This window comes from Phaethon aethereus (assembly GCF_964289735.1).
Source record: "Phaethon aethereus genome assembly, chromosome: 7".
Taxonomy (NCBI): Eukaryota; Metazoa; Chordata; class Aves; order Phaethontiformes; family Phaethontidae; genus Phaethon; species Phaethon aethereus.
In genome coordinates this window covers 40,176,470-40,188,393 of record NC_138583.1, presented here as the reverse complement: position 1 = coordinate 40,188,393, position 11,924 = coordinate 40,176,470, and the positions used below count along the sequence as shown (strand labels likewise).

The window sequence follows — 11,924 nt, the reverse complement described above, 5'->3', positions numbered from 1 at the left end:
ATGGCCGCGCTGCCGCTGCCCGCGCGGGGGCGGCGGGGGGCGCTGCGCGCGCACGAGCCAGAGGCGGGGGAGCCGGAGCGCGTGAGTTACGCGCGCGCGGAGGCGGCGGGCGCCACCGCCTCAGGCCGGCGCCGGCGGGACCCGGGCGTGGCGGGGGAGCTGTTGGGCAGGGCCGGCCCCGGGGGGCGCCCCGCAAACTTCCCGCCGCCGGCGGCGGGAGCGGCCTCTCCGGCCTGACCACGGCGGCTCTGGGCGCGCAGCCCTCGCGGCCTCGGCAGGTCCCGCGGTCAGCCCAGCGCGCGGCTGGCAGGCCGCTGGCCCTCGCGCTGTGAGGCGACCGTTGGCCGGGGCGGTGCGGCGGCCCGCGCCCCCTGGCGGCGGCGCGGCGGCAGTGCCTGGCCGGGGGCGGCCCCGCGCGGAGCGACGCGGCCGCGGCCCGGGAGGCCGAGGTGCGGGGCGAGGTGGCGGTGCCCCGCGGCCCCCTCCCGCCGTTGTTAGCGCGGCCGCGTGCGGGTGGCTCCGCCGCGGGGGACCGATCCCGCTGTTGGAAGTGAGCGGTGTGTAAGGGCCATTGAGCTCCTGGTCTGCCTGGAGACAGCGGGGCTGCAAGTGCGCTCTCGTCATTTTAAGAAGAATTTCTCTGGACAAGTTCTGTTTGGGTTGGTTTTGGGGTTTTTTTTTGGCTAGATACCCTTTTTACCGGGTTGGCGTCATTAATGCTGTCCATTTTCTGCTGTCCTGGCTCCAGGCTCAGCCTCACAAAATAGCGGTGTGTTTAGCATTTACAGGTTGTGCTTCTGGAATAGTTTTCCATTTCAGCTAAGGGCGTCTGTGTGTACTTCTTTAGCTGGATTCATTCCGACAAGGTGTCTCTCATCCACGACCTTGTAAGCATCTTTCTTCCTGTTACCTTTATAAAAATTAACAGAAGTTCCACAGAAAACTTAGCCTGGTATTCACTCTCTTCCCTGCTGTTGCTTGATCATCCCTGCCCATGTGTGCCTTGAGCAAAAACTTGCGTAATTAGGGGCTCACCTCGTTTATCAGAGAAATACCATCCTCAGAGAGGAAGAGGAACATCGTTCAGTGAACTTTCTGACTTTGGCTGACAAGGTTACACAGAAAAGAAGGAATTTCTCTTTCTCCTGTTTTTGAGCTGAGAGGCAAATAATAGCTTGCTTCTGCTTCTTCTGGCTTGTCCACTAATGAAAGCATTAATGAGCCAGCTGTCTGGAGACCAGATAAAATGCTTCTCAAACTTCTGTGACAGCAATTCAGAATTGCTGTCACCACGTCTGTAGAGAGCTTGATTCATGTATTCTGCTCTGCAAGGTAGTTTTAAAACGAGAATTTTTCTTACTACAGTTCAGAACATTTCCTCTGTAGGATAGGCTAGCCCAGACATTAGAGGTTGGGTTTTTTTCTATAACAGCAGTTGTTATGGTCCAGATTACAACTGAGTCATCGCAGCTTAATGTGTTTAAGTGAACAGTTGAGCTGCTGCAGTCACATGCTCGACCACAAACACAAGGTGAAACACCTGTGCTCAACCTTTCCTACGGTTGAAGTAATGCATACTAACCAAATTATGCTCTCCATCTTCTGGTACCTGCTCGCTGTCGTGCAGGGATTTCTTCGCTAAGTAATGGACATCTATTTTGGATTTTAGCTAACAGCATGAGCCCCAGTAGTAATGCAGACAAGGTGCTTTACTTTGTAATTCATACAGCTGTCATGCTGTACGGAGTTTTGCACATTTTAGGTCCAATATCAGAACATTTGTCACTCTTCTCCTTGGGATTCTGTTTGGTTTTAAGCGATTGCCAATACTGGGGCTTGAAGTTATTAGGAACGCTGTAGCCGACCTTTGCAGAGTTGTTAGTGCCAAATCAGCTGCTCGGGGAGGGGAGCTCAGAACTCAGCTCTACTAAATGAAGCAAGCCGGAACCTCCCTGGGTTGGCAGAGACAACTATTTGAAGTCATAATTATACTCTTATTTGATGCTGCTATCATGCAGTGTCCTGTGCTAGCGGCTGTTGTAACTGGGGAAGATTCCCTACAGTTTTTTCTGCTCTCCCTCAGCTCCTGCTGTATGTTATATATGTATGTACAGACAGTTTCCTTTTGCCTCTTGTACCTTGACATAGCTGTTGGCATGTATTTCAGAAACTTGCTGTAGGATGGAGCTCATTGATGTTGTACAGGTTTTAAGGCATTTGGATTTAGAGGCTGGTAAAGAATAACAGGTTTTCTAGGTTAAGGCTAGTCACGTGGCATGTTCTGGTTTGGTTGGGACAGCAAAGTTTCCCAGCGCAAGGACCTGCATAGACCTCACATTCCTCCTGCTTTCCCAAACTGAGCCATCTGCATCTCTCTCAGTAGGAAGCTGGGCCCTAATAACGGGGAGCATCAACACATGGCCATCACTGTCCTTTCCATAAAGGCATCCAGTGGAGCTAAAATAAGTAAAGCTGGGCTGGATGGAGACGTGTTTTATACCCATAGGATGGGTCTTTATGAAATACAAAACAGAAGCTGGCCTGGCTGTTAAAAATGTGGTAAACAAAACAGAAATTGCTTGTGATGAATATATTAAATTTATAGGAGATCTTTCAAATCTTACAGCTGCATTAAAAAAAGAAAAAAAGCAAGTGGTAGTCTTTCTTAAAATTATTTTCCATTGCATTTAAGTTAGTTGTTTCAATGTAGCTAGTTTTTGCACCAGTTTAATTTCATTGTTTATGAAAAGCAGCATTTGTGAGGCCTTTATTCTTTCAGCATCAGTGAAAATGCATGCGTTTTTCCATGACTTTTCAGCTGGAAAATAAACTTACAGAATATCTTCTCTGCAGAGAGACCTGTTTTCTACCTGTTGTAGGACAGTATGCAATTTGCTGTTGCTTGTCTTAAACTTATGTTTCCAAGCTGTATGTAGCATGATCATTCCCTAACAGAAGTAGTTTTGATTAAATCCTTGCTTGCTTTTTGAGTAGCTAGCTCGTTGATCCTTATTAATCACAGGCTCTTTGATTCCTGCACTAAGTGTATTCTGTGTGCAGGCAGCGTTGATGTATGGATTGTTTCTTTCCTAAGAGAGAATTCCAGAGAGTGAAGTCTTCCCTGAAGCCAGCCTCTGTTAGAAACTTACACAAATTGTCTTGGCATTGATATGATAAGTTTGTCAGCGATGTACTCTGTATCCTGAATTCCTGTCACTGATGCTAAGTATCTTAACCCCCCCCCCAAAAAAAACCCAATACCTAGAATTTATTTTTAATAAGCCAAATTTCTTGTGATGTATGGCAGTAAATCACTTTTTTCCTTTTCTCCTTCATCTCACACATCATGCTAGTTACGCTGCTGTACCACTATGCTATACCTTTTAATAAAGGACGAATTCTGCAGCAACAAAGGGAAGACAATGTTTTCCCAGTGGAAGACAGTCTATCTTTAGAGGACCTTCTCAGACTTTTTGTTATTATATTATTCACTTCCTTAGTACAATACATGTTTCACTTTTTGATTTGCTTCCTGTCCAAATATCCTGTATTCCTTGATAGTGTTCTTGTTTCAACTGTTTTCCGCTGAGATTCCTGTTGTATTGATCCATTTTATTTTTGCATAACGTATTCAAATTTTAAATTTAGTTTCCACGCTTCAGTAGTCTGCTAGTTCTGTGGCAACACATCTTCTGCTTGTGAAATCATACGCTTGCAAAAGAGATGGAATATTGTTGTTCCTTAAACAAAGTTTGTTCGGAAAGGCATCAGAAAAAAAAATTCAAAAGCAAGCGCATCTCTTTGGAATTCAGAGTCAGACCCTGAAATGTCTGTGTCAGTTTTGAAATTTCCCATTATTCTGTTAATTTGCTGTTACAATTTCAAGGAGCCCCTGGGATTTAGGTAGTCTTCCTGTTGCATGGGACAGCAGTCACAGGCCAAGGATAATCTTAAAGTTTCCAATCGGTGTCTTGCACAGACTTGCATCTTAAATTTACCAGTTCCTAACCTGGTTCTCCCAGAGTAGTAACGCAGTATTTCTGGGGACCTGTGATCTTGTGTTGGGTTGCTCAGCACTATGAGAAAGACATCCCTGCTTAGGCCAGCCCTTTCTCCAGAGGTGCAGGGCCTTTGATTCGCAGGACATCCAAGCATCATTCAGTACTAGGTAACAATGCAGGTTAGAGCTTCAAGAGCGGGAAGTTAATTGGTTATATAGCAATGGAAAGCTGTAAAAAGGTGCCAGTACTCAGAGAAAGATACAAAAATCATTACAAAATATGTCTTCATAGCTGTCAGACTTGGCTTCAGGGTTTTCCTTCCGTTCCCTTGATGTAATTAGTCATTTCACACAACTTCCCATGATCCGCTCCTTTGATAAACGCCGTCCTAAATTATACACGAATGGAGGGTGAAGTATGCTCTTTTCCCGGTGGCATTTTATCCCCCATTAATGAAACTGAGGCACAGAGACATTTAGTGAGATCTGCAGATTGCCCTGCTCATCCAGCATGAGATGCAGTATTAAATACAACATTTTGGTGATCTGGCTTAGTATCTGGTAGTCTGAATTTTACTAACTTACTGTTCTTCCAAATGAATGAGAGATTCTTATCAGTCATAAAAAATAAAATCCTGAAAACCTGTATTCAGCGGCCTATGCCTTGTGAAGAAATCTAAGTATTGTTTTTGATTCTTTCAGAAGCGAGCATGCAAGCCATTAGAAACCATTCCAAATGAGGCTGACGCTCACCTCATTGATTGTGCCATGGAGCTGGATTCTAAACAGAAAATCTCCACTGACTGTGGTCTTTGGGCTACAAAGACAAAGCAAAATTCAGTGGTATGTTTACGCTGTCAACAACATCTATTTTTTAGTAGAACACATTTAAAATACGTTTTATAATAAAATTGAAAATAATTGCCCCCTCCCCTTTTTTTTTTGATGGCTTTGTGTATGTTTTTGTTCATTAGATTTTTGAAAATCATGGAAGCAGAGGTACTGCCCAGCCTTGCCCAAGATGTATTGCTGGAGAATCTGTAAGTATATTAACCTTCTTTCTGTGACATAAAAGATAGACTTGTTCTTAAGTATTAGATCCATAAAACATAAAGTTAATAAAAACCACAATTACATTTCTCAGGAATAAAGCATGTAAATAAAAGGAGGCAGATTGATTTAGCATTGCTGAGGTATGCCAGCAGAGCACAAACTAATATGTTTCCAGCAGCAGTTGGAAAATATGGAGACTGCAAACACATTTTTCAAATTCACACTAAAAAGCAGAGTTTAGGAAGTAACTGAAGCAAAAAGTAACATACAGTTTTTTCTACCTCACTTTTATATCTTCCTTGGTCTACTGGATCATAATAAAATATTCAGGAATCCCATTCTATTTCCTGTTTTTCCCTCTGACTGGATATTTCCTTTACAAAGAGTAGATAATAGCCTAAAAATATTGCACTGTAGATATACCAGAGCCAGTTTTAAACAAACAAGCTAAAGAACCAGTAGCAATCAGAGCTTAGCACAGACAACTTGACTTTTCTGAAAAATGGTGCAAGTATCTGGACAGCTGAATAGTGCTGACTTCTGAGCTGATTCGCATAGGCTCCTCTAGGTGTCCAAAGTAAGGTGGTTAAAACTTGGGGGGTTTTCTTATTTATGTGGGCTGTAGTCACAGATATGACTTGGCACCGTGTAATATGCCATAATACTGCAGCAGTAGCACTAGAATGTCCCACTAACAGATGACTGTGATCTTAACTACACTTTTTAGCCCTGGATAGAAGGCCAAAACCCTCAAGAGAGAATGGCTGGTAATAGTGAAAGAGGCTATGGTATTCCTACAGTTTCATTTTTCATGCAGATTGTCTAACCAAAGTTTAGGAAGTTTCTTAAATGTATCGGAGCGACCCTTGACTTCCGTTTGCATCCTCTGCATCCTTTTGAACCCTCACACAGGATTCCTCAGAGAGCCAAAAATGAAGAGAGGCATGAGGGAATGCCATACATTTCTTCAGAAAGACTGAATGTTTAGAGCAAAATCTTTGATTTGGTGGGATTAATGGCAAAGTTTCCATTGAATACTGTGAGACTGAGGATGCTTTCATAAGTCAGAAGCTGTGACTGAAAAGACATTTCCCATGTCTCCTATGAAGGACAACACCTCTGCTGTGAGGACAGGCTGAGAGAGCTGGGGGTTTTCAGCCTGGAGAAGAGAAGGCTCTGGGGAGACCTTTTTGCAGCCAGGAATTAAAGGGGGCTTACAAGAAAGATGGGCACGGACTTCTTAGCAAGGCCTGTAGCGATAGGACAAGGGGTGATGGTTTTAAATGAACAGAGGGCAGATTTAGACTAGAGATGAGGAAGAAATTTTTGACCATGAGTGTGGTGAAACCCTGGCCCAGGTTGCCCAGAGAGGTGGTAGATACCCCCATCCCTGGGTACATTCGACGTTAGGTTGGACAGGGCTCTGAGCAACCTGCTCTAGTTGAAGATGTCCCTGCTTACGGCAGGGGGGTTGGACCACGTGGCCTGTAAAGGTCCCTTCCAACCCAAACTATTCTATGATTCTATGTTAACTTATTTCTCCGCATCTGTAAAAACAAAGTAGAAACGAGATCCAGGGCTGAATTTAGGAATATAGAAACTAATATGACCACATATGTGAATTACCAAGTTAGAACTTTCCAGATGTGTTACAGTCTTTGGGTGCACGGAGAATATCTCATGGATTATAACTCAAGGAAGAATATTTTGGGATTAAAACCCAAATTGGCACATTAGGAAGTCAGTTTTGTTGTATTCCAGAATTACAGTGACAACATTAGAGTTTGTAAAATTCTTCTATAGCAGTGACCACTTAATTTTGGAAAATTATGACTGCTTTTATGTAGAATGAGTACAAATACTGCAATTCTAAATAACACCATTTCTATTCCAGGTCAGATTACCCTGACATGTTTTTTTCATGTGGCCTAGTAATGAACTTGAGATAAAACCCAGATAACTTAGGCGGGTATCAGTCACACCTTCCACAGACATTTACGTATTGAAGTTTGGTTGCAATGGATGTCCTATTCTATTCACTTTTAAATGCTTTTCAGATACAGCTGTAAGAAAAAAGGAAAACAACTTGCTAACTTTACTCAGTGAGAACTGGAATCTCTAAACAATTTTTCTACTTGACTGTCCTTCTGTGCTTTCCATATAGATACTCAAGGTAGTGTTATAAAAATCTAGAGCCCTTGTAGAACTGCTCACTAGACTTCTTGCTAAATTAGCGGCATATTCTTGAGTTGAAATGGAAAATGCTTTGCTCAAAGCAGGGTGGTTTTAAATATGACTGTTTCTAAATATGACTCTGATTTCGATGATGTACCCTGTAGTGGGGGGGAAAAGTTTACCCATGTGTGTTGCAAAATGTCAAATACAAATTAGAGTTTAAGGAGTAACGTACAATGTTTGGTAATGGAATTATGAAGTTAATGCATATATTCAGTTCTCCATTATTTGAGCCATGGGGCTGGAACAATCTGGGTAAAAGAAAAATATGACTGCTTTTGCACTGATAGCTTGCTGTTGCAGAAGGGAGGGACTCTTTTTGGCTCCCAATTCCTGTTAGGAGAGTTTGATAGTTTGGACATAATTCCACACAAAGACAGGACTGGAGCATCTAGAATTGTGTTCCGGTATAGCTGAATTCAAGTTGTGTTGAGCTAACATAACCACCCTGGTATGAACTGGTTTGTGTGAGTGTCCTTGCATTCACAGCACGATTCGTCTATAACCTCTCTACTGGGGATGATGAGCTGATCTATAGATTCGTTAATTGTGTTTTCTTCGGATAATCAGTTATTTGTGGCCAATAACGTAACAGATAATACAGTTATATTTCAATAAATTTGGTAGGAATTATGTTAGTAAATTATCTTCATTCTTAAAATAATATAAAGCTTATGCTAAGAGTACGATGTCTAGTAAACTGGTAAGAGCTCAGATACCTTTCTTCACAGTTAAAATTTCACTTCAGGAAAATCAGAGACTGTCACAGTGATTAACATATATCATGGAAGTCCTTCAGAACAGCTGGAATGAATAGAAGGGAGGAGCCTACAGATAGCAAGATAAAGAATGTTGTGATTTTTTTCATAATCAATAATAAAGTTAAAATCCTCTAAGAACCTTTATTCTACTGATGGTAAGGAAATTCAAATAAATTAAAACATTCAAACACAAAGCAGATTGGGCTGACACAACTTTTTATTGTTGTGGGTAGTCTTATCAGTATTGTATTTTGCATCAAGAAATCCTAATACTTATGGAGCTAATCAGCCATTTGAGGAACTTGAATAAAATCAGCTTTCCTGAACTGTGTCACTACTGTATGTGCTGTGAACTTCAACATGTATTTAAAGGCAGTATCACTATTAGGTTTGCTGTCTTAACTTTTAGACCTCTTTTTCTACTACCATGTGTTTCAGAAGGAATAATAGAAATGTATTAAACCACAATTCGAGAAAAGCTTACCAAAAAATGCAGCTTAAGTAGTAATCTTTTTTGGACTAATGTGTTATTGACTATTTAGGCAGGGGCTTACAAGAAGAGGAAGAGTGGTGTTAACTAGAAGGAAACTAGGTAGATTTCAGGGTGGGAAGAACACCACCATCATTCTTGAGATTTTTCTGTGTTACATGGTAACTAGAGGTAATGCTTTTTTTGTTCCAAAAGTATCACTTTGAATACATTCTTTAAACAAATACAGTGTGATACAAACAAATGCAGACTTGAGTTTAAAAAAAGTTGCCAACCAGAAAGTAAATTTCTGTTCTGTCCTCAAAACCTTTAAACATTTAATGGTAGAACAGAATAAAGTATACAAGTAATTGTTTATATTCTCTATGGGTATATTTTAACTTTGTGTGCAAAACTCGTATCATAACTCAGTCATGGCTCCTTATATAGATTACGCTGAACAGTCCCTTTACTGTCCAGCCTTTTTAGTTGTCCACTCGTCCTTCAGGGGAAAAAAGGAAACGTTTGTGGTGTGGTTAGTGGAACTGTCAGTTTCTTTTAAAATAAAGTTTGAAAACATACTGAGGGAAAAAATTCAGGGTTTTATGAGATAATTTTTCATGACATGAAATTTTGTCATTTCAGGGACACTTCAGTCATATCCTGGGCTTCTAGAAATTGAGAGACAGCAGATCAGCAGCACTGCTTTTCTTTTTAAATTCTAAAGATGCACCTGTGAACCCTGTACAGCTGGATATCTGTACGTTCACTCACGGCATGGATTTGTGTGTGGTATTCAGCATATAGCAGTTTGCTGTATGTGTTACTCTTTCAGTGCACAATTATGGCTATCATTGTTTTTACACATGAAAAAATGCTTCTGCTTTTAAGGTTGCTCAGTATATGTTAAAAAAAAAAAGAAGGTGGTTGATTTTAACGTTTTAGAGTAGTTCAGTTGATCCGGCCTTTGGCCCAGTCTTCACCTGGGACTGGGCCAAAGGTCATGTTGATACAAGAGACTTCCCTGTCTCTGTTGGGCACTTTCTCTGACACTGTTGGAAAGGAGTCGTTGCATTTACATGGGTACAGGGCCTGCAATTTTAGCTCAGCCCCATATGCGCAGGCAGAAAATAGGAGGAGAGAAATGTCTTCATTTTTAGATGGCTGTTCAGCTGTGAAGGCCTGTAAAAATCCTATTGAAAGTCATGTTTAAATCCAAATCCAAAATTCGCATCCAGTTCAGGTATTTTACACAGTAAACTTATTAGCTGTGCCCTGCTGCCACTCAGCTCCTGGGCAGAGTTCAGCCCAAAACAGATAGGGCAGGCGGGACAGCATTTGGCCTGTCCTGCTCTGAGAGCAGCCAGTAGCCAGTTTAAAGTAGTAGCTCCAAAGTTGCAAAAATCTAGTGACAGGCCTTTAAAGGTTAGTTTCCCAGCAGGGTTCATCATGCTGCAAAATTCTTAGACAAAGGTTTTTCACAATCCTAGAATGCTTTCCATATTATGTGTGGAGTCGTAGCTAGCACTGAGTTGAATGTTATTAATGAGATATTCTTCCTAAATATAAGTATCATACAAATACTGAATTCAATTAATAGATGAGGAAGTAAGTCTATAAAGCAGACCTGCACTAAATTGGTATACAGACTGTTTGGTTAGGAAAGAATGTTTTCTCCAAGCCAATAAAAATTTTAGTTACATCAAAAATATTTTCGAAGTGCGAAGTTTTTCAGACACTTCAAGGTTTTCTTCAATCACAAGAACAGTACGATCCCTTAAAAGATCAGATCCCCAGCAGTTTTAAAAAATTGTATTGTCCCTGTTACCTTGAAGATCTGAAACTCATCTTGAATCCTCCCACTCCCCATACAGGTTGATGCAAGCAATAGTATCTAACCAAGCTAGAAAGGAACATATCCTCACTTCAAACGACAGTATGATGAGCAAACGCCTGTATACTGATATCAGAGTTTATCAACTAGTGCAAAATAATAATACAGAATGTTTTTTAAAGACTGAGATTACATATTTGTTACCAAGATCCAAGATAGCTAGATCATATTTTGTAGGCAATTCATTTTTACATTTTCCAACCCATGGTTTTTAGAATTCCTCGTAATAATAGCAGCCAAAAAATAAAGATGGCTAAGTATTGGTTCCTGTGCTGTAAAAGTTGAAATAGCTGCTTGAAGGTAAAAAGTGAAAAGGTATCTGAAAGTTTTGTTACTGCAAAATTGCTCAAAACCTGTTAGATTTCATCAAGTGAAATGTGTGACAAGTAATGATTAATAGAACAGTGTATGGTCAAAATTTAGGATATCCAAAGAAGAGAATATCAAAAGTAGACTTGGGCTCTGTGATCGAAGAGTTTTCTGCTAGAATATATTCGAGCAAAGTATGCCATCATGTTTAAAACACAGGGGAATGTCTATGGATTATCAAACCAAAAGGGTGTTTTTCATTTAAATAACTCAAATTGTGTCATGTTAAGAATTGACAGATACCGGTGCATGTGTTTCTTGTGTTTACTTTAAACTTAACTGTATTTTAATCTGGTAGGGAATATGGCAAAAATGAGAACCACCTGGTTTTCCTTATGGTCTTGGCAGGTTTTATGCCATGTTCGTTTTAATTCCTCCTCCTTTTAGAGTAATTTTTGTAAAATCCTACCTTACATAAATCACAGGATGGGTCATAGTTCCTGGCTGCATTACAGGGGCTGATGAAGTCATACTAACGTTCGATTTCAATGCAATTTTTTCCTATCGGTCTTCCCATTGTTACTGTAGACTGTGCAGGTATTTTATTACACTGTCCACCCTGACTCTCAAGACTGTCCTTGGAGATTACTGCATCTGTACAGCTGAACAAAACAGGAAAGCTTTATTCTATTTTTCACTCTCTGACCTGCAGTGTGAACATGGATCTGTTGTACTTTCTTTACACTGTTAAAACTGTAACGCTGCAGTTTACATCAAAATCTAACTGGTTCGTAGTTACGTTATTTACACGTACATTTTGAACATCTAAATGCTATGCAATAGAAAGTAAACTTGGGTAAAATGGTCACAAGTAGGATTCTTCTATTTGTTTTTAACTATAGCCTTTTTCATTCTCCAGGAACACGATATAGGGTATGTCAGATCAATTCTTTAATGATACTTAAATAAAAAACCCCTCTGTTCCCTTACCAATTTCATCCGTTTGGAGAATGAACTCCAAAAAGAGGTGTAGCAATAGATTAACTAGTGGAAGGTTAACTCCCCTCGTTTTCAGCCTATCCCAGTTACCACTATCCCATAGTTACATTAAGCGGTGTCAATAAAATACATCGGTGTAGAAAAGGAATGAAAACCACTCAGCAGTTACCATCCCTGCTGCATCACAACACAATTTGTAATGAA

General features: G+C 40.9%; 1 protein-coding gene across 1 annotated transcript; it reads left to right on the top strand.

Moving 5' to 3' along the window:
- Nucleotides 1-9,193, top strand: LOC309407028 (uncharacterized protein C10orf143; the record flags this gene model as incomplete). Its single annotated transcript, XM_082002426.1, has 4 exons — nt 1-81; nt 4,703-4,843; nt 4,975-5,040; nt 9,164-9,193. The coding sequence occupies 4 exons, from the start codon at nt 1-3 to the stop codon at nt 9,191-9,193; spliced, it is 318 nt and encodes a 105-aa protein (XP_081858552.1).
- Between the last annotated feature and the right edge of the window lie 2,731 nt (nt 9,194-11,924).